Here is a 23672-nt window from a genome sequence, read left to right as displayed (position 1 = left end):
GAATGAGTGGCTAATGACGTCTGGAAGAAGATTGCCAAGGCCGAGACCTGACCCTTGATAGTACTCAAGGCCAACTTTTGATAAACTCCCCGTTGAAGGAAAGCCAAGATCCGATCCGAGTAAGAGGCTCACCACGCAATATACAACTTCCACATACGATGATAGATCTTCCCAGAAGTCGCTTTTCTCGCTTTAAGCAGAGTAGGAATTTTTTAAGCAGACAAACCCCTGTCCTTCAGCACCTGGCTTTCAACAGCCAAGCCGTCAAAGCCAGTGACCGTAAAGCAGGATGGCGTCTGCCAGAGGTTCCCATAAGCAGGCCACAAAACCTCTGCACTTTCCTGTTGATCCGAGACGCCAACAGATCTACATCTGGGAGTGCCCCAGCAAAGGCACAACTTGTGGAATACCTCCGGATGGGGAGACCATTCCCCTTCATCGAAGGCCTGTCGACTGACGTAATCCTCCTGCCAATTTTCCACTCCTGGAATGTGAACAGCGGAGAGAGCTGGAACAAAGCAAACAAACAAAGCATTCTGCCCATCGAAGGATGCCTTACACTTTCAAGGCCGCAAGAACAGTTTTGGTGCCCCCTTGGTGATTGACATAAGCCACGGCCGTGGCATTGTCCGATTGGATGCACACTGGACAACCCTGCAGTTGCTCGGTCCAGAGGATTAGGCAAAGCATGATCGCTCTCAGCTCCAGAACATTGATCGGTAACCTGGATTCTTCCAGGGACCCGACAACCTGCGAGAACCCCTCCCCACCCGGACAGACTGGCATCCGTGGTGACAATTGTCCAATATACAGGGAGGAAGGATTTCCCTTGCTTGAGCATCGGGGACTGAAGCCACCATATCAAGGACTCCCTGGTCACCTGGCTTTGCTGGATCTGATTGTCCAGGGAATTTGGATTCTTGTTCCATTTGAGAAGGATTTCCTTCTGGAGGATCCTCGTGTGGAATTGAGCGAAGGGGACGGCCTCGAAGGACAACACCATCAGTCCCAGAACTCTCATACAGGTCCGAAGGGACGACCACTTGCTGGACAGCAACAGCTGAATCGCAGTCTGGAGTTTTTGGAGTTTTCTCAAGTGAAGAAATACCCTGGCTGAGGACGAGTCCAAAGTCAGGCCCAAATAGTCCAGTCTCATGGAAAGGACCAAGGACAACTTCTGAAGATTCAGAATCCACCCGAACTGCTCCAGGAGTTCTCATGGTGTTTGCAAAATTTGTTTCCAGTACCGTGGAAGACTCCACATGTAGAAGCAGATCGTCCAGGTAACCCAGGACCGATATCCCACGCTGCCGCAACAGCGCCAGGAAACGGAGCCAACACATTTGTGAAGACCTGAGGAACAGAGGCGAGACCAAAGGGTAACGCCACAAACTGATAGTGATCCTCTCTAATGGCAAAATGGAGAAACTGTTTGTGTCCTGCACATATCGGGATGTGAAGGTAGGCATCTTTGATGTGTATGGAGGCCAGGAAATCCCCTTGCTGTAGGGAAGCCACCACGGTGCAAACTGATTCCATCTTGCATTTTTGAACTCGCACAAAGCAATTCAGTGACTTCAGGTCCAGGATTGGACCCACCTTGCCTTCCTTCCTGGGAACCATAAACCGGTTTGAATAAAAGACCTGAAAACGTTCCGCACACGGGACCGGAACTTTTACTCCCTTCCAGGTCCTGTACTGTCCCAAAGGGAGCCTGTAAGCGATCCGAGGACAGTCGCACATTGGAAGGGAAAAACCTTACCAGCGGGACAGATCGAAACTCAATCTTGTAACCGGACTGTATGACCTCTTGAACCCATATGTCTTGTATCCGGGATTGCCACAAGTCCGGGAACCAGCAAAGACATCCCCCCACCCCAGATACGGGTGAGGGCGCACCTTCAGGCCAAAGTGGCCTTGTCCTCAGGTCTGTAAAAAACTAGGATTTTTATTTGCCAGACCAGGGTCTCTTGGAACCACCCGAGGGAGTCTTGAAAGGCTTTGCTTTATCGACTGACCCTGAGGGACGAAAAAACTTTGTGTGCTGAAAAGGAGGGGCCCAGTCTACGACGAAGGTTCTTAGTCCTTACCCTTGTTAGCCTGTGGGAGAAAGGTAGTCTTACCCACTGTGAGACCTTTGATAATGTCATCCAGATACAACCAGTGCGTCCACCAGCACCTTTTCTTGCGCGGTTGCTGAAGGTAGGATTGTCATCCTCACTGTCAGAGGAGACGCGAGGTGGTAGACCCGGCAGGGAGACCCTCGTCTGCGGTGGCTGAGTCACACTCAGAATCTGAGACATCAGATGAGGCAGGGGTAGGCAAAGGGCGTTTTTTAGCACCTCGCCCTTTAAAGGCCACCTCCAACCGGGACAGAAACTATTCCAGGACCGCCGAAAGTGCATCTATTGACAGCTGGGCTCCGGCGGGCCCTGCGGCCTCCGTGAGGGGGTCAGGTGGGGACACATGTTCTGCAGGATCCATGTTGCACCAGAGTAACCCGTCAGCAAAAAGTTGAATTTTCTTTTTTTTTTTTTTAAAAGCGTCCCACAGAGCTACAGCGCCCCCAAGAGGTCCGGCAGAGTCCACTTGAGACCCCCAACAGAGAGAGAGAGAGACCCCACAGACTCACCACCCTACACAAAAGATGCACCAGGAGGCCCAGAACGTCTGCACAGTGTCAGCAGCGATCTCGATCCAGAAAGGGTATAGGAAGTCACCCAGAAAAATGCCTCCAGGAACTCACATTCGGTAATTCCTATCAGAAAACCACCGCAAATTGGCACTGGGTGTACCAGGATGGCCGTTGATTCATGCAGAGCACATGGGCTACAAGAAAATGGCAGCCCCGCGCGCCCTGCGGACCCTCATGGGGAACCCCCCAGCCTCCTGGAGGGGCCCGCATCCACCCCAAAACCCGCCAGGGGAAAGGGGGGGGGGAACATTTACTCACCATACCAGGAACATGCTGGCGCCATCTCCTGACAGAACTCCTCTCCGCCGAAGTGGGGGGGGGGGGGGCTGTCAGCCAAATAGGAACGCTGCAACTCGGGCCTAGACCCGGTCGTATGCGACCTGGCGAGACGTTTAACTCGCGGGGCCAGTCCCCGTCCAGTGGGACTTTGTCACGGCCGACCCAGCCCGAAGCTAAGGTATGCGCACGCTCGTTGGCCGGCTGGGGTGACCACTGGATCTATATCCAGCCCGTCGCCCAGATCCAGCATAGTTGCTTGTAGATTTCACAGGAAAAAAGTCCAGAGAAAAAGCTAACTAAAAAAAACTATCTAGAAAAAAAAAAAAAAAAAAAAAACTTTGCCAGGACCAGAAATCCCAGCAAGGAACTAGGTCCTTACTCGGCAGATTAAAACTGACATCCTACAGCAAAGAGAGAGGGTATACCCCCTGGGACTGCCCATAGGCATAGCCAGAACTTTTTTCTGCCTAGTGTTCTACTCCTGTAGGGGGCAGTATAACCCTTCTGATATGAAGATCAGAAGACTGCGTCCGTCAATGAAAGATAGAGAAAAGGTTAATAATGGGTGAAGTGTCTGCTTTAAGTCTCACCAGAAAATACGTTAAACTAAAAAAAAAAAAAAATTTGTTTTTTTTCTCTACCTCTTTTGATGTCATCAAGTTGAGGCTCTGGGGATGGGTGATCCTTCACTGGGGATGTTTTAGGTCCAGTAGATAGTTTGGATGGGGTCTTAAACTGAGAGCTTGGCTGTGAAGAACGAGCAGACTGTTGTTCCAATCGAGCCTGTATCTTGCTGCTCCCCTCAGCCCTGAAAAGGAAACACTTCTCATTATTTCAAGGTCATAGTTCATTATTTGGCTACTAAATGTTTTTACTTACGTTCATGCTGAAAACAAGACATCAGTTTTTCTAATTTACTCGATTACACTTGACAGTTCCACATCCATATCGGTGCTCAAGATTTTATGGAAGCCTAAAGTGATTCTAAAGTCTAAGCGTTTTTTTTTTTTTAACCTTAATGCATTCCCTTAAGGTAAAGAACTCCCCATTAACTGATCCCCCTACACCCCCCCCCCCCACCCCCAAACATTTACCTGAGCCTGTCAGTGATCCAATGCTATGCTAAGCTTCAAGTCTTCTCTCTTCACTTCCTGGCCTCACAGGAGACCCTGACAGCAGCGGGAGCCATTGGAGTAGGGGGGAGTGTTTGAGCAATGTTGTGTGTGTCTGTACACACACAGCCTGACTTGGGAACATGCCAGCACAGATGCCCCTATAGCACATGACTTGCTACAGAGGCACATGCAAGAAGGTAGGAGCAGAGAGTGTCAGTAGGGGACTCCAGAAGAGGAGGTAAGGGACAGCTGTGGGCAATACAATTGCGCACAGCAGGTAAGTATAGCATTGTTTTTATTTAAGAAAAAAAAGGTTTTACAACCACTTTTATGGCAGGACAGAAGTTCATTATACTTACCCTCCAGCAATGCAATGTCTGCAAGCCCCCCTGCTAACACTGACACCTTTTCTTGGTTTCCAGATTCGGCATCATCAGTCATCTTATTTGGCTGGCTCAGGATGATGTAACCCCCACACATGTGCAAGGAAGTTAATTTATCCCAGCATCAATGATTGTACACTAAGCTGTGCATGCAGCAAAGAAAAAAAGTCAAAGTCAGGTCACAAGCCTGTCTCTACTGTCTGGCAAAGCTGTGTAAACCAAAGCACTCCATGGACAGAGCTACAAAGGCTTTTGTCAGATGAAACATTTCCCATAGAGTAGAAAATGATTATGCAAACACAAAGAGTAAAGATATGTATGACAGAAAAACTGGTCTCATAAATTCACTCACCCCGCGCACAAATTGTATATATTTCCGGTGGCAACCGTAGTGAAAAATATTAGAGACCCAAAGTCTAAAGCAGCTGCTATAAAGTAACAAATGATGAAAAGGTGTTATAGAATATTTAAAATCTTGAAGAATAGATCTAAAACACTAGCAGCGCTAAAACCAGAACTTGTGTGTACAAACAAAAAGTCCTTCAAAACCTCATATGATGTATAGGTATTTAGTCCATAAAATACTTGATCAAACGGAGTCCATCAAACAGGGTAGGGGAGTGAGAGATCTTGACTATTCACCAAGCTTCCACCACCCTTTGGTGCTCCCCCCCTATTTGAAACACTCACCAGAGATAGGTGAAAAAAGATCCTTCAAATTTGTCCACCAATCGACGGGTGTAGGACTCACAGCTGGACAACACCTAGCTCCTTCCTCCTCAAATGGTCCTCCGTCCAAAACCACATGCAAGTAGTGAGCGACCGCGCACATCAGCTCTGACGTTTCGTCTTACCGACTTGAGGCTCTCAGAAGAAGTCGGTAAGACGAAACGTCAGAGCTGATGTGCCCGGTCGCTCACTACACTACACAGGACATCTTCCAAGGTTCCTCTGCCAAAGGAATTGGGATTGGTGGATATCCAGTGTGCATATTTTTAGCTCTATGCCTTCACTATTTTGCCTTCCTGTAAGTAGACATCTGGAGGGGAGAGGGGCTCAGTTTGGGTTTTTCTTTTAATAAATCAGTTTGCGGAATTACACTATTGTTGCCCCCACTTTGTTCAATTGCATGTGGTTTTGGACGGAGGACCATTTGAGGAGGAAGGAGCTAGGTATTGTCCAGCTGTGAGTCCTACACCCGTCGATTGGTGGACAAATTTGAAGGATCTTTTTTCACCTATCTCTGGTGAGTGTTTCAAATAGGGGGGGAGCACCGAAGGGTGGTGGAAGTTTGGTGAATAGTCAAGATCTCTCACTCCCCTACCCTGTTTGATGGACTCCGTTTGATCAAGTATTTTATGGACTAAATACCTATACATCATATGAGGTTTTGAAGGACTTTTTGTTTGTACACACAGAAAATGATTACGGTTAAGAACCTGACATTTGTTTTGTTTCTTTGCGGTCAGTGATTGGGTAGGTTGCCCTTCACAGACACAGTCCATTCGTCCATTTGTGCCAGTTTGTGTTGAACTGAAATGCTCTGGAGTGGTACGGAGCTAAGGGAACTTCCTCAAAAGGTGGCCAGCATGAGGCCCAGAACCCTCATGCAGAAGTGGTTCGAGGGATGCCTGGTTGACCTGACAGTTGGACCTCAGAAAAGCAATGTAGGAACATTTTGGCCTGGGCCTTACCTAAAATCAATATCATGTATTCTAGGCAAAGGAAAGGCTGCTGACCTCTTTAAGTTGAACACCAATTCCAAAGTTTGAAAGAGCCGAATCGTCAATTGAATGTTGGAAGACAAAACTGTGGTGGAGGCGTCTTTCAGTAGCAGCTCACCTAGGTATTTTGTGACGAGGATGCCCTGAGAACTTAGTAGTTCCAGAAGTGTAGCAAGCACCTTTGTGAAGACTTTTGCAGAAGAGGGCCCGAAAGGGAGGGGGACAAACTGAATTCATTGGTGTTTAGAAAAGATGGGAATGTGAAGCTAGGCATCTTAAATGTCCACTGATGCCAGAAATTACCCTGGGAGAAGCAATGACAGGGCTTGCGAACTTCATGCAAGATGAAACAGTGGGTTGAATTAACAAGGCTAAAACTGCAAGGGGCCATTATGTATATTGAGGGCCGCCCCCACTTAAAGCAGAACTATACTCACCTCACCATCAGTGAAGAGTCATCCATGAGCTCCCTCGTCGGCATCTCTGTCAGGTCTTCTTTCAGCTTTAAGATCTTAGGCTATCTTGATTGGCCATGATGGGATGGCCGAAGAGTTAATTTGCAGTTCATTCATCCTAGCACAGGCCAAAATTGTTAAATTGAGAAGAAGAAGCACAATGTACACTATGAACAGACAGGTAAGAATACTTTATTGCAAAAGAAACATAATAGGTCTCTTTTGCGATAAAAAGCCTGTCTGTTCAAAAAGTTTTCATTTTCTTGTAAAATTCCACTTTAATTCCAGAAAAAGGTCACAGAACATAACAATATACTAAACTGCAAATTATCATATGTAAGCAGAATGATGTAAGGAAGTGTAACTCATCAACTAGAGAACAGCTTTATACCTAAACCACTGAGGGCACAAGGAAGGACTGCCAGTGTCGCAGGTGGCCCATAAAACACTATTTTGACATATCTGCCCTAGCACTTCTCAATTCTACATAAAACTAGGAAAAAAAGGTTTTGGCTGGAGTTCCAGTTTAAAGCCCAACTATGAACAAATAAAAATTATCTCTTGCATTGGGGCTGTGAGAGGCAATAAAAGGAGATTTACTTACTTGATCCTCTGCTCCTCCCTGCAGTTAGACCAATCCCTTCAGCTTCTGCACCTCCATGCTTTAGGGTCCTGACATTATCAAGACCGGAGTAGGGTCCACAGACCTAGACTTGAGGACTCCGAGGGACAGTCCACCATTGGATCTTAGGGGGAGCACCGCCTGCTAGGAGAGCAGAGGGTCAGGTAAGTCAAATGGTTTCTCCTCTCCCCTAGACAAAATGAGCTATTAACCCTTGCAGTATGGGCAGAGTCCCACTGCAAGGGATATATTTTTTATTTGCCAGGAATTAGGCTTTAAAATAAATAAGCAGAACATGAACTACATAGTGTAGCAAAGAGAAAACAGGGGCAAAACAGACTTTTTTTTTTTAAATGAAGTAGAGTGCAGTGCATTCTCTCAGCAATTAAAACATCCCAGGTAAGGCACATGAATGAGGTCAGTAGACACAATAGAGCTTATTTAGGGAGGCAAAAGTGCAGTAACCCATAGCAACTAATCTGGATTCAGCTCTCATTGATGTGACTAAAGGGCACCTTGTCCTCTGCATTGCTCTATAAAATATACATGCTGATTCTTTTTTTTCACCTAGTTTTCTTGACTTGTATGCTGCTGCTTAGTTTTTCCAGGACATATTCTCCAGTGTCATGGTTTATTATAAGCACGCAGTCTTTCTGGTAGGACCTCTTATTCCCTTTGAAGACAGTCATAGGAGGCGTTGAGCCCTGAAACAAAGAAGAGGATTGAGTTTAGTTACAAAAGAAGATAATTTAATAAAACATTCATCCACCTTATTTTTTTTTTTTCCATGTACACCTAACTTTATGTATAAAGCGTTCTACAGCCAAAAAAGAATTAACAAGTGTCCATTCTACATACTCGTATTCTAAGTTATCTACTGTAGGCTCAATGAGTCTGACAGCGAATAAAATAGGAAAAACTGTGGTTCTAATCCAAATCATCTATGGCTTAGCAGTCATGTTCAATCCTTATGCTTACAGTTGTAACGTCAGAAGGTTTTTTTTTATCTTAATACATTCTATGCATTAACATAAAAAGCTTTCTGTGTACAGCAGCTCCCATCAGCCTCCCTAAAACTTATTTGAGGCCCATCTAGATCCAGCGATGTCCAGGGGTGCCTCAGCCGCCAGGACTCTCTCTCATGATTGGCTGAGACACAGCAGCTGTGCTATTGTCTCCCTCTGCTGTCAATCAAACTCAGTTAGCCAATCAGGAGAGAGAGGGGGCGGGGCGGAAAGGCAGCTCTGTGTCTGAATGAATACACAGAGCCGCAGCTCTGCTCAGGTGTCCCCATAGCAAGCTGCTTGCTGTGGGGGCACTCAACAGGAGAGAGGGGCCAGGAGCTCCAGCCAGAAGAGGAGAATTCAGGCTGTCTAATATATATTTGTTATTTTAATAGAAAAAAAAAACCACGAGACTACTTTTTAGGGGTTTAAGGTTTGGTATGGATCCTAGCATGTAATTTAGCTCCTTATACAATATTTATTTTTGCTCTGACTTGATGAAGAACTCCAGCTCAGGGACTTGGGTCCCCTTACTTCTTCCAAAAAGCCCCCAGAGATATTTTCTTAATTAAAAAAACATATACTTACCTTTTTCATCAGCAGTGTTTAACCCGGTCCAATTATGTCACAGGTTTCTCCTTTTCTTCCACAGCATTGTTGGCCTTTCCACTACACTAAGTGTAGCTCAGTCCAGGAGTACTGTGAGCCGGGGCTGCACGATGATGTCACCCCGGGGGGAATTCTACTGCGGTCTGGGCCAACAGGAAGTGGGTTTATTGATGTTGGCAGATTGATAACATCTTGTGGCCTAAAAAAATAGGTACCACAGGGTGTCGACAGATTTGGATTAAAGGCGAGTTTTGCACCAAAATCTGATTTTTTATCTTTACAAGTAGGAAACTATAAAACATGAAACTAAAAATAACCTATTATCTACACCTGAGGTGCTGTGTGCAATTCAGTAACCCAAACCTGACAAAGAGAGGGTTTCTTTTAAGAACTCAGAACAGTAAAGCCCTTGTAAAATAGAAGGTATTCACATGTCTCATTATATATATATATATATATATATATATATATATATATAATTACTGTATATACAGTGCCTTGCGAAAGTATTCGGCCCCCTTGAACTTTGCGACCTTTTGCCACATTTCAGGCTTCAAACATAAAGATATAAAACTGTAATTTTTTGTGAAGAATCAACAAGTGGGACACAATCATGAAGTGGAACGAAATTTATTGGATATTTCAAACTTTGTTAACAAATAAAAAACTGAAAAATTGGGCGTGCAAAATTATTCAGCCCCTTTACTTTCAGTGCAGCAAACTCTCTCCAGAAGTTCAGTGAGGATCTCTGAATGATCCAAAAGTTGACCTAAATGACTAATGATGATAAATAAAATCCACCTAAGTCTCCGTATAAATGCACCTGCACTGTGATAGTCTCAGAGGTCAGTTTAAAGCGCAGAGAGCCTCATGAAGAACAAGGAACACACCAGGCAGGTCCGAGATACTGTTGTGGAGAAGTTTAAAGCCGGATTTGGATACAAAAAGATTTCCCAAGCTTTAACCATCCCAAGGAGCACTGTGCACGCGATAATATTGAAATGGAAGGAGTATCAGACCACTGCAAATCTACGAAGACCTGGCCATCCCTCTAAACTTTCAGCTCATACAAGGAGAAGACTGATCAGAGATGCAGCCAAGAGGCCCATGATCACTCTGGATGAACTGCAGAGATCTACAGCTGAGGTGGGAGACTCTGTCCATAGGACAACAATCAGTCATATACTGCACAAATCTGGCCTTTATGGAAGAGTGGCAAGAAGAAAGCAATTTCTTAAAGATATCCATAAAAAGTGTCGTTTAAAGTTTGCCACAAGCCACCTGGGAGACACACCAAACATGTGGAAGAAGGTGCTCTGGTCAGATGAAACCAAAATCGAACTTTTTGGCAACAATGCAAAACGTTATGTTTGGCGTAAAAGCAACACAGCTCATCACCCTGAACACACCATCCCCACTGTCAAACATGGTGGTGGCACCATCATGGTTTGGGCCTGCTTTTCTTCAGCAGGGACAGGGAAGATGGTTAAAATTGATGGGAAGATGGATGGAGCCAAATACAGGACCATTCTGGAAGAAAACCTGAGGGAGTCTGCAAAGACCTGAGACTGGGATGGAGATTTGTCTTCCAACAAGACAATGATCCAAAACATAAAGCAAAATCTACAATGGAATGGTTCACAAATAAACATATCCAGGTGTTAGAATGGCCAAGTCAAAGTCCAGACCTGAATCCAATCGAGAATCTGTGGAAAGAACTGAAAACTGCTGTTCACAAATGCTCTCTATTCCACCTCATGGAGCTCGAGCTGTTTTGCAAGGAGGAATGGGCAAAAATTTCAGTCTCTTGATGTGCAAAACTGATAGAGACATATCCCAAGCGACTTACAGCTGTAATCGCAGCAAAAGGTGGCTCTACAAAGTATTAACTTAACGGGGGCTGAATAGTTTTGCACGCCCAATTTTTCAGTTTTTTATTTGTTAAAAAAGTTTGAAATATCCAATAAATTTCGTTCCACTTCATGATTGTGTCCTACTTGTTGTATCTTCACAAAAAATTACAGTTTTATATCTTTATGTTTGAAGCCTGAAATGTGGCAAAAGGTCGCAAAGTTCAAGGGGGCCGAATACTTTTGCAAGGCACTGTGTATATATATCTCATACAGCACTTATCTAAAAAAAAATAAGTGTATTATTCCTCATTTCAGGAAAGTGGGCGAAGCCATACAAATCATCCTTTTATGCTTGATTGGCTAGCTGCACATCCACAACTGCTGGAGTATAGTGCAAATATAACCTAATATTTTACAGCCACTTATTCTGGAAAAATTTAATGGCAGGTTGAAAAACCATGATCTGCGCTTGCTAACCCGCCATCCCAGAGCATGAGGTCACGTGCCACATCAGACCTTATGTAATATTTAGCATATGTATTATTAGGCAATATTGTTAAGCCATAGTGGTTATTCCTAGAAACTTGAACAGTTTTTTTTCCATGTCAGTTTTGCTTTGCTACAATGTAAAGTAGTGAGTGTACAGCTTGTATAACAGTGTAAATTTGCTGTCCCTTCAAAATAACTCACACAGCCATTCCTGTCTAAACCGCTGGCAACAAAAGTGAGTACACCCTTAAGTGAAAGTGTCCAAATTGGGCCCAATTAGCCATTTTCCCTCCCCTGTGTCACGTGACTAGTGTTACAAGAACTCAGGTGTGAATGGGGAGCAGGTGTGTTAAATTTGGTGTTATCGCTCCCACTCTCTCATACTGGTCACTGGAAGTTCAACATGGCACCTCATGGCAAAGAGCTCTCTGAGGATCTGATAAAAAAAATAAAGAAATTGTTGCACTACATAAAGATGGCTTAGGCTAAGACTGCCAAGACCCTGAAACTGAGCTGTAGCAAGGTGGCCAAGACCATACATCGGTTTAACAGGACAAGTTCCACTCAGTTGAATGCACGTGCTCAGCATCATATCCAGAGGTTGTCTTTGGGAAATAGACGTATGAGTGCTGCCAGCATTGCTGCAGAGGTTGAAGGGGTGGGGGGGGGGGGGTCAGCCTGTCAGTGCTGAGACCATACGCCGCACACTACATCAAATTGGTCTGCATAGCTGTTGTCCCAGAAGGAAGCCTCTTCTAAATATGATGCACAAGAAAGCCCGAAAACAGTTTGCTGAAGACAAGCAGACTAAGGACATGGATTACTGGAACCATGTCATGTGGTCTGACGAGACAAAGATAAACTTATTTGGTTCAGATGGTGTCAAGCGTGTGTGGCGGCATCCAAGTGAGGAGTACAAAGACAAGTGTGTCTTGCCTACAGTGAAGCATGGTGGTGGGAGTGTCATAGTCTGGTGTTGCATGAGTACTGCTGACACTGGGAAGCTACAGTTCATTGAGGGAACCATAAATGCCAACATGTACTATGACATACTGAAGCAGAGCATGATCCTCTCTCTTTGGAGACTTGGCCACATGGCAGTATTCCAACATGATAACACACACACATATAACTATATAAAAAAAAAAAAAAAAAGTACCTATATACCTATATAAATTGTTTTGGTCTGCACGTATTGCACTTTATTGAATATACATACATTATATATATATATATATATATATATATATATATATATATATATATATATATATATATATATATATATATATATAGGATTACACATTTAGAGATTGGCACTTTATGTTGCGTGGCACAGGTTATTATCCAATATCTTCTGCACGCAGGTATAAGTGTGAACGCTGTCTTGTGCCAGAAGCAACATTTTGGATATGCAATATTCATTTCATTGCACTAGATTAGATTTATTCGTGCTGGAGTATTTCACATAAATATTTCAGTTGCTGTCATTAACAATTTCAATACCGGGTACTTTCACCCCCTTCCTGCCCAGGCCAATTTTCAGCTTTCAGCGCTCTCGCACTTTGAATGACAATTGCGCGGTCATGCAACACTGCACCCATATGCAATTTTTATACCTTTATTTACACAAATAGAGCTTTCTTTTGTTGGTATTTTTTCACCACTGGGTTTTTTATTTTTTGGAAAATAAGAAAAAACGACCGAAACGTTTGAAAAAAAAAAAAACAAACAAACACACACACGTAAAAACAAGTTTTTTTTGTTTGTTATAAAATTAATAAATAATCTTTCTTCATAAATTTAGGCCAGTCTGTATTCATCTACATTTCCTTGGTGAAAATAAGCCAAATCAGCGTATATTATTTAGTCAGTAGGAAAGTTATAGCTTCCACAAACTATGGTATTATATTTGAAAAGTGATCAATCCTGATATACTGATGCCCTATCTCATTTCTTGAGGCCCAAAAATGTCAGGACAGTATAAATATCCCTCAAATTACCACTTTTTGGAAAGTAGACAGTCCAAGGTATTTAGTATGAGACATGGTGAGTTTTTTGAGGTTGTAATTTTTGGTCACAATTTCAAAATTAAGAACATTTTAAAAAATATTTTTTTTTTCCCACAATTTATTTTTTTGGCATACTGTCACCAGTGCATACAGCCACATCATAGAACTGGTATGGCGGTGATCAGGAACACAGACTGGTGACAGCATGTAAAAAAATAAAATAAATAATAATAAAAAAAATTATTAAATATTTCTCTTTTTTAAATTTTTTTCTTTTTTTTATTACATTTTTTTTTTTTTTTTAAACGATTTTTTTTAAACACACTTTGACCAGAGCAATACAGTGTTACCATAGTAACACTGCACTACTCTGGGGAAGGGATCCGTATTTTTCTTTCTTTCTTTTACACATTATGATTGCCTACACCAGTGAATTTTGTTTCTGAATGAAACGGATTCAGTGTGTATTGTTGTGATTAGCCACAGCTAATCACATGGTACAGATGGCCCTGTCTGTACCATGTGATCAGATCACTACGACCAATCAGAGCTAGCAACACAATTGTACACAATTAATGGCATGAATGAAAGGCATCCACGGTTTACAATTGTCATGTGTTCGACTGTAATTGGTCACAGCGATCACATTAGGGATCGACCGATTATCGGCAAAGCTGATATATCGAGGGCCGATCTGCACTCTCCCCGATATATCAGAATCGGCCCCTGAGGTTGCCGATATTGTCGATATTTTGGGAAAGTGCTGTACCGAAATGATGCCTGCAGCTAGAGGCATCACCCCGGTACCAGCGTCCATAGCCAATGGTCGGCTGTCTCATAATGACAACTGATGCGGCTGAAAAGCTGCTCGGCTGTCATTACTAGGAGCGGGAGGGTAGACGCCCCTCCCACGGCTCGCCCGGGTCTCCTGGACATCCTACCAGCACGGCCGTCAAAGACCAGATCAAAGCCGTCATGACAACACTTCCGGGTATTCGGCACCAGATTCAAAAAAAGGACAGCATTCAAAACCAAGGCTGTTTTAAATGCTTTTAAGTGCAGAAGAGGGGTTTGTGGTCTTTTAGAACCCCAGATCCCTCCACAACAGTCCCTGTCAAGAGTAAAAATGAATTTTTTTTTAAATGTACAAAAATATCAGGCAATACCGATATTTAATGGCCAGAATATCGGTATCGGCAACGAAAATCCGATATCGGTCGATCACTAGATCACATGGTACCGACAGTGGCCCCGGGAAAGTGATCTGCACCGCAGCCCATGGGGCATGCGCGAGTCGTGTTCTGGGAGGATGTCATATGATGTCCACCCGGAATGACGAATGTCGCACCTGCCCGTCATTTGTCTATAGGCTGGGCGGAACTGGTTAAAACGTTTTTATTTTTTAAATTCTTGCCAGGTTCGATCTCTATTTATGTACAACTTCAATTGCAAACTGCATACAGCTGTTTTATGCTATTTGGTTATCAGTGCACTGTATGGAAATCAAGTCTTATATGGAGTAGGACTTGGGACTCAAGAAGACAAAACTGGAAAGTATTTACATGTCCCATTCCATCACATACCCTATAAGGTTATATTGATGTGCTGTCTGTATGCAGTTTTGAATTATTGGCTCTAAAATATTAGGCTATATTTATGCTACACACCAGCAGGTTCTGGATGCCCATCCGGCCAAAAAGGTGTTGAGCCGTTATTTGCATGGCTCCACCCACTTAACTTAAATGACGAAAAATCCTCAAATTTTTGGGAAATGTGATGGAATGAGACACGTGAATAACTTACATTCAAAGAAGGCTTTACTGTACAAGACACCGATTTAGTTGGAGGCCTTTTTGATTGATGTAGTTCCTTCTCATCATAACCTGTTTACCATGTTTTTTAAAATCACAATTAAATGTGGCCACAGAATGAGTGACGCCAAATCATGGTCACTCCAATACCTACCTGCCTCACCAACTCCCAGGTAATTCAACTTTGAAGTTAGGTTCTCTCTAATACCCCTGATTAAGAAAAAAAAAATGCAAAAACATTCAAATTAGACAAAAACTATGACTTACTGGGACATGTGGTAAAGTTATGGTGACTTCATCGCCTTTGCCGACTTGAAGTTCTCCCTCACAGGAGGTATCAATAGACGCTGGCTTAAAATCATCTAGAAGAAAAAGGATAATTCAGTTTAGGGATTTCTCATTCAGCAAAATTCTGCATTATAAAGTCCAAACTGTATAATATGCAGTGGATATAAAAAAAGTCTACACATCCGTTAAAATGTCAGATTTCTGTGATGTAAAAAAAAAAAAAATGAGACAAAGATAAATAATTTCAGAACTTTTTCCACCTTTAATATAAACTATACAACTCAGTTGAACAACAAACTGAAATATTTTAGGTGGAGGGAAGTAAAAATAAAAAACTAAAATAATATGGTTGCATAAGTGCATACCCTTAACCTCCCTGGCGGTCGGATTATGTCCAGATTTCTGTGCTAACAGCGGTACATTCTTTTGCATGGAAATCTGTTTTACATTTTAAAACTCACCTTCCCCTGCGATCCCCCGCTGTCCTCCCGCTGTGTGTTCGGCTGATGCCAGCACCTGTCTTCCGCTTCCCTGCGAGTGTTGCGATGCAGGGGGGTGGAACCGGCGGCAATTTAAAAAATGTAAATACACTAAATGACATGATACAAAGTTGTGATCCTAACGGGTTACACTGTATCATGCCATTTCACCACAGGATTTCACCTGGTGACTTTTCCAGTGCCCTGCCTGTGCTTTTCCAGTTCTTTGTGCCTGGAAAATTAAGAACGACCATGGCTTCCAAAAAGCGATTTTTGCGCAAAAGTGCTTTTAGACGAACTGGAAAACAGCGACAGCAAAACTGAGTTACTTGAAGAACTGAGCGATTGCGATTCGTGGGAAAATTCCTCATCAGGTACGGAAAGTGACGACAGCGACGATTCTGATGTCTCTTTCTGGCACATCGCTCCGTTGGAAATTCTGGAGAATCATTTGATATACTTCCCGAATTCCACAAGCTATGTCCCAGAAAGAGACATCAGAATTGTCACTGTCCTCACTTTCCGTACCTGAAGATGAATTTTCCCATGAATCGCTATCGCTCAGTTCAAGTAACTCAGTTTTGCTGTCGCTGTTTTCCAGTTCGTCGAAAAAAGCGCTTTTGCGCAAAAAGAACGCTTTTTGGATGCCATGGTCGTTCTCAATTTTCCAGGCACAAAGCACTGGAAAAGTCACCAGTTGCAATCCTGTGGTGAAATGGCATGATACAGTGTGATCTGTTAGGATCACAGTTTTGTATCATGTCATTTGTGTTTTTTCACTTTTGAATTTGCCGCCGGTTCCTCCCCCCTGCGTCACAACACTTGCAGGAGGGAACCGGAAGGCAAGTGTCGGCAATCGGCTGTGCACAGAGCGGGGAGAGAGTGTGAGGATGCCGGGGAGGACTGCGGGGGAGCGCAGGGAAGGTGAGTAACATTGCGAGGTAATCCCGAGTGTGGCTAGGGGTTACCGCTTTTGGTACTGAAAGTTAACCCCGAGCAACACTCGGGATTACTGCTAGGGGGGTTAAACTAATACTTTGTTGAAGCACCTTTTGATTTTATTACAGCACTCTGTCTTAATGGGTATGAGTTTATCAGCATGGCACATCTTGACTTGGCAATATTTGCCCACTCTTCTTTGCAAAAACACTCAAAATCTGTCGGATTGCGAGGGCATCTCCTGTGCACAGCCCTCTTCAGACCCCCCCACAGATTTTCAATCGGATTCAGGTCTGGGCTCTGGCTGGGCTATTTCAAAACTTTAATCTTCTTCTGGTAAAGCCATTCTTTTGTTGATTTGGATGTATGCTTTGGGTCATTGTCATGCTGAAAGATGAAATTTCTCTTCATGTTCAGCTTTCTAGCAGAAGCCTGACGGTTTTGTGCCAATATTGACTGGTATGTGTAACTGTTCATAATTCCCTCTACCTTGACTAAGGCCCCTGATTAAGCTGAAGAAAAAACAGCCCCAAAGCATGATGCTGCCACCACCATGCTTCACTGGGGGTATGGTATTCTTTTGGTGATGTGCACTTTTTTGCGCCATACATATCTTTTGGAAACATGGCCAAAAAGTTCAACCTTGGTTTCATCATACCAAAACACATTTTCCCACATGCTTTTGGGAGACTTCAGATTTGTTTTTGCAAAATGTATCCAGGCTTGGATGTTTTTCTTTGTAAGAAAAGGCTTCCGTCTTGCCCCTCTACACCAAGGCCCAGACATATGAAGAATACAGGAGATTGTTGTCACATGTACCACACAGCCAGTACTTGCCAAATATTCCTGTAGCTCCTTTAATGTTCTGTAGGTCTCTTGGCAGCCTCTTGACCAGTTTTCTTCTCCTCTTTGCATCAATTTTGGAGGAACGTACAGTTCTTGGTAAGGTCACTGTTTACCATATTTTCTCCACTTGATCATGACGGTCTTCACTGTGTTCCATGGTATATCTAATGCCTTGGAAATTCTTTTGTACACTTTTCCTGACTGAAACCTTTAACAATGAAATCCCTCCGATGCTTTGGAAGCTCTCTGTGGACCATGACTTTTGCTATAGAATGAGACTAAGAAAATGTCAGGAAAGACCTACTAGAACAGCTGAACTTTATTTGGGGTTAATCAGAGGCACTTTAAATGATGGCAGATGTATACTGACTCCTATTTAACATGAGTTTGAATGTGATTGCTTAATTCTGAACACTGCTACATCCCCAGTTATGAGGGTGTGCACACTTATGAGGCGTTTTTGCACTAAAAAAAGCACCTGAAAAGCTCAAGAAAACCAATTTCCATTAAAATCAATTAATGCTTTCACACTGGGGCAGTGAAAAAACTGCAGCAAGCAGAATCTTTGGAGCATGGTTGGAGCGCTAAAAAAAGCGCCTCAAAAGGACCCCTCTCCATTAAAATGAATGGGAAGCGCACGAAAACCACTTCAAAAAGCGCCTCAAAATGGTTCTTTTGAGTCACAAGGGCCTTTAAAAAAACTGCCTTGCTAATGCCTTTAAGGTGCTTAAAAAGCGCCTGTAATTTTATGGGCGCCTCAGTGTGAAAGCAGACTAAAAGATTTCAGTTTGTTTTTCAATTGAGTTGTACAGTTTATAGGTCACATTAAAAGTGGAAAAGATGGTTCTGAAATGATTTATCTTTGTCTCGTTTATTTTAAAATCAGGCTGCGTTCCCACTGAGGTGCTTGAAAACTTCCCATAAAATGATGGGCGCTTTTCAAGTGCTTTTGAGGCGTTAACAGTGTGCTTTTTTGAAAGCCACGTGACTCAAAAAAAACATTTTGAGGCGGTTTTAGTGCGCTTTTTAGGTGCTTACCATTCATTTCAATGGAGAGGAGCGCTTTTGAGGTGCTTTATTTAGCGCTCCAAAGATGCTGCTTGCAGGTGTTTTTCACCGCCCCCCCCCAGCGCACTGCCTAATTGTGAAAGCATTAATTGGTTTTCGTGAGCTTTTCAGGCGCTTTTTTTTGGGCATTTTAAAAGGGGTGTGTAGACTTTTTAGATTCACTGTACATGTAACGGTTTCATTTACAATGCAATTAACCACTTGCCGACCGTCGCATGACTATTTACTGCGGCAGTCAGGCCCCTACAGGCAGAGTGACGTAGGGGTACGTCATTAGTCATTGCTGGTAGGGGAACTCGGCAATGAAGCCTTGTGGCTTCACAGCCGTTTCCCTACTGCGCATGCGTGAAGCACGCTGCACTCTCTTACTGGCCCGGCAGCAGGGAAGGGAGGAGGAGCCGAACTGGTGACGTACGTTGCGGAGGTGAGGGCTGATGGAAGTGGGGAAAGGGTACTTGTGGAAAACAGGTACCTGCCCCCCCCCCCCCCCAAAAGGTGGAAATGGAGGGGGAGGGGAATCAGATAAACTTTTGGGTGGAACTCCTCTTTAACAGATGCTCAGTGCAGGAATGAATATTGTGTAATATAGTAAATATTGTATTGTGATGCAGAACTGATATACAGTATAATAAAATTATGTATCAGCGCTGCTCCGTGTGTTGTTTATTAAATTTACCAATAGATATCTCAACCACACTAATTCTGATCTGTGCGAATACAGTGGGTACGGAAAGTATTCAGACCCCCTTAAATTTTTCACTCTTTGTTATATTGCAGCCATTTGCTAAAATCGTTTAAGTTCATTCTTCAACCTCATGAATGTACACATAGCACCCCATACTGACAGAAAAACACAGAATTGTTGACATTGTTGCAGATTTATAAAAAAAAAAGAAAATGCGGGACGCCATACAATGGCGGTGCGTTCCACCCGCATAAACCGGAAAATTGCGTAGTACGTAAGTCAGACGGCTTAAGCATGGGGAAATGTGAAGGCTGATTACTGACTGCAACATTGTAAGTGTATTCTTTTTAGCGTGTGAATAAAGAGTTTGAATATATTGCACGATGAAGGCTATTCTTTTTTCATGTTAAATCGTGCGTGGATAATCGATCCTGGATGGTGCTAGTTGGCGAGTGCTCCGGTGTATATATCCATGTTTGGTGGCTTCCCTTGATCCCAACCAGTGAGGATTATCTTATAAGGCTCTTATATTAATATTGTCTGGTGAGTAGGGGACCGAGAGGGGAGCACCTGATTGCACTTTGGATGTCTTTTCTTGGCAAAGCAAGCACTGAGCACTTTTTCTGAGGATTTGTTTTTTGCACTCAGCACCTTGGAATATCATATGAATTTTTATATTCTTCTTATAATTTTTATATTCTTCTAATAATTTATTTAACCACTTGAGCACTGGACACTTTATTATTGAATATTGCACTTAATTTGTGTAGCACATTTATATATTTTTTTTTATATGGATTTATGAGAGTTGTTATTTATGGAAATAATTTAGCACTATATCACTTTATTTATTAGCACAGATCAGAATTTGTGTGGTTGAGATATCTATTGGTAAATTTAATAAACAACACACGGAGCAGCGCTGATACATAATTTTATTATTAATTTTTAAAGGAACCCCCCTTTTATCAGCAGCAGCCGCCATTTAGTTGATATTTATTGATTATACATTTTTATCCTAAGCGCTGGCACTTTAGATTTATTAGAACTGATATATGACTTGCCAGTTCCAATGACCGGTGTAATGTGGATTTTTACAATCAATAAAAAGTGTCCTCTTCGGAGTATAACATATCTTTTTAAAACAAATTTATCATTAATTTTCCTTTTCATTAGTCATATAATTGAATTTCTATATTGAGAGACCCCAGAACATGAAGTGCCCCCAGCTTCGATCCTTCGCTGCTCACTGTCCTCTATAGAGAGACCAGGACACAATAGGATGGCGAACACCAGCCCATTGTTATCTATAGACACAACACGAAGGCTAAGCTCGGCTCCCTGTCATGTATGGACATTACAGCGGTCATTAGAAGAAGACATGACGTCAATCAGTAAACAAGGCCTGGGATTGGTCTAAGCCGCGCACGTCACTCCCCGGTACTCACATCGTACTGTGTGGAAGGAGGAGCGCGGCCTCTTCTCGAAGCTCTCTCCTAGCCTCAGAGTGTGCTCCTCCCGGTCCAAAGGCGGTGGTGGGGGCGTCCCGTTCATTCCTACGGATCCCGTATATACCGAGCGATATGCAAATAATCACGTCGGCAAGCTACGCGCTATACTCCCAGCGAGCATGCGCAGCTTTGGCTTTCCCATTGGTCCTCGGTTACCCCGGTGACGTACGGCCTTGTACAGCATGAATAATATTCCGGGGGGAACAGGCCATATGGTTAATGGTTCCCCCCGCTGTATTCGCTTTTCTGTGGTGACAGGCAGAGTTTTTCTGTAAGCTGTCTCTGACTTCCAGAAGCAGGCCCGGGCCTCTGAAGAGCTGTGCTTGGTGAACGAGGATCAGTGCAATGCTTCTTCATGACAGTGTGGGAATCTAGGTATGTCTGCTTGTTGGGGTAGCATGGAGGAAATGGTTAGCAGTCTTGGCTCAGGTTTTTACCCCCCTGAGACACATCTGCATGGAGTTTGCATGTTTTCCTGTGTTAGCGTGGGCTTGTTCCTATAATCCCCAACATATTAACCACTTGTCCTCCGGAAGATTTACGCCCCCCCTTAAAGCGATAGTATTCCGCTTTTTGACACTTTTACCTAGAGGTAAGCCTATAATAAGGCTTACCTGTAGGTACAAATAATTTAGGAGATATTTGCAGTGCATGCAGCCGCTCACGCGAGCAGCACATGCGCTCTGAAGGTCCAGGGGGACCTCCAGTTTTCCTTGCCGGAAAATCACTCCCGCGTGCATGCGCGGGAGTGATGTCATCGCGGCTCCGGCCAATCACAGTACCGTAGCCTCCGAACCCGGAAGAGACGCCGAGGGATCATGGCAGCACCCGCAGCGATGTCCGGGGGTCCGTGTCTGGGCTTCGTTCTGAAGGTAAGTAATACATAATGAGCTAGTATGCGATGCATACTAGCTCATTATGCCTTTGTCTTGCAGGTTTTTTTTTTTTTTCGTTTTCAGGTTTACAACCGCTTTCATGACCAGGCTGTTTTTTTACAATACGGCGCTGCGTTACTTCAAATGACAATTGCGCGGTCATGCAATGCTGTACACCTGACATTTATATCATGTTTTCCTCATAAATAGAGCTTTTTTTTGGTGGTATTTGATCACCACTGGGCTATTTTTTTGAACAATAAACAAAAACAACCGAAAAGTTTGAAAACATTTTTTTTACTTTCTGCTATAAAAAAAATATTCAATAAAAAGGTAAAAAAAAATCAAATTTCTTGATATATTTAGGCCAATATGTATTCTGCTACATATTTTTGGTTAAAAGAAAAAAACATATATTGATTGGTTTATGCCATGTTGTTATAGCATCTACAACCTATGGGATATATCTGTTTTTCAACTCCGGTCCTCAGGACCCACTAACAGGCCAGATTTTAAGTGTTACCTTGGGGAGATGCAGACTAGAGTACTGCAATCACTGAGCAGCAAATGATATCACCTGGGACGTATTTCTGTTTTCTTGCAGACCTGGCCTTTTAGTGTGCCCTGAGGACCAGAGTTGAGAAACACTGGGATATATACTGGAATATTTTTTTTCCCTTTTTTCTAGTAATGGCAGCGATCAGTGACTTAAGGCCCGTACACCCGATACGAAAATCGGAAGGGAAACTTCGTCCGACGAACGATCTGCTGATTTTCGGATTGTTAGTATAATGCTTTCGACAGCCGATTACGGATTTTCGGATGACAAAAACTGGATGTGCAGGCTATAACATTTTTATCGTACGTCAACACCCGTCCGATTTTCGTCTCATTAGTACAGTTTTCGTCTGAAAAAAATCTTAAGAGCAAGACTAGGTATGCTCAGAAACGAAAGAACACATACAAAACAATCCAACACATGACATCACTTCTGATGTAGAATTCTGTCGTACGGGAAAATTTGTATGAAAATAACCTTCACTTTCCACATCAGACAAGCATGCCACAAAAAAAGGACGACAGATCGTTCGATAATCTGATAATAACGGACGACAGATCGTTCGATAATCTGGGGCTTTAGTGGGACTGTGATATGGCAGACAATCAGACACCAACTGACAATTTGTGAGAACCAGTGACACTAATGCAGTGATCAGTGCTAAAAATATGCACTGTCACTGTACTAATGACACTGGCTGGGAAGGGGTTATTATCCAGCGCAATCAAAGGGTTAAATCAGGGTTGCCCCCTCATCCCTTTAATCCAGGACACACATCCAGGATCCGCCGCTGAGCAGGAGAATGACAGCTGTTCTCCGCACTGTGTGCGGAGAGACAGCTGTCAGAGCCCCATACATCTCTATGGGGGAATCGGATGGGAACGGACCGTCGGTCCGTTCTCATCCGATCCAATCCGCTGGATGGATGGAAAATAGGGTTTCCATCCGTCCAGATTTGACGGATCGGATGTCAGCAGACATGTCTCTGCTGACATCCGATGCCCCATAGGGATGCATGGGGGGGACCGTTCAGATCCGCCAAAAAAACTGACAGGTGGATCTGAACAGTCCGCCTGTGTGAAAGGGGTCTAAAGTATATGTATACGCCAAAACTTTTTTTTTTTAGTTTTGAGTAGAGTAAGGAGGGTTAAAACGCCTGTCATTTTATTTTATTGCTCTCTGTCCCGAGGGGGAGATTTCCCTTCACCTCCACTTGTGCAGACAAAACAGAAAAAAAAAAAAACCCTCTCAACCAGAAGCGTAAACCTGGTCTAATTGATGCATTCACGCCCCTATCACATGACTGATCTGATCAGGTCTTCCTGTCAGGTTTTCAGGTGGACCTGATCAGACGGTCCATTCACCCCTATA

General features: G+C 43.4%; 1 protein-coding gene across 1 annotated transcript in view; it reads right to left on the bottom strand.

Moving 5' to 3' along the window:
* The window catches only part of EAF1 (ELL associated factor 1), a 34035-nt gene extending 13002 nt beyond the window's left edge, over positions 1-21033 (bottom strand). Inside the window, exons 1-4 of the mRNA XM_082259488.1 lie at positions 20805-21033; positions 15319-15413; positions 7841-7977; positions 3616-3782 (exon numbers count right to left, since the gene is read on the bottom strand). Of these exons, the coding sequence (XP_082115614.1) occupies positions 3616-3782; positions 7841-7977; positions 15319-15413; positions 20805-20910 (505 nt within the window). The 5' untranslated portion in view covers positions 20911-21033. The remainder of the gene's footprint in view (positions 1-3615; positions 3783-7840; positions 7978-15318; positions 15414-20804) is intronic.
* Positions 21034-23672: the final 2639 nt, after the last annotated feature.

This window comes from Pelophylax lessonae (assembly GCF_965119305.1).
Source record: "Pelophylax lessonae genome assembly, chromosome: 5".
In the NCBI taxonomy this organism is placed as follows: domain Eukaryota; kingdom Metazoa; phylum Chordata; class Amphibia; order Anura; family Ranidae; genus Pelophylax; species Pelophylax lessonae.
Note: the sequence above shows the minus strand (reverse complement) of the source record. Positions and strands in the feature narration are given on the sequence as shown.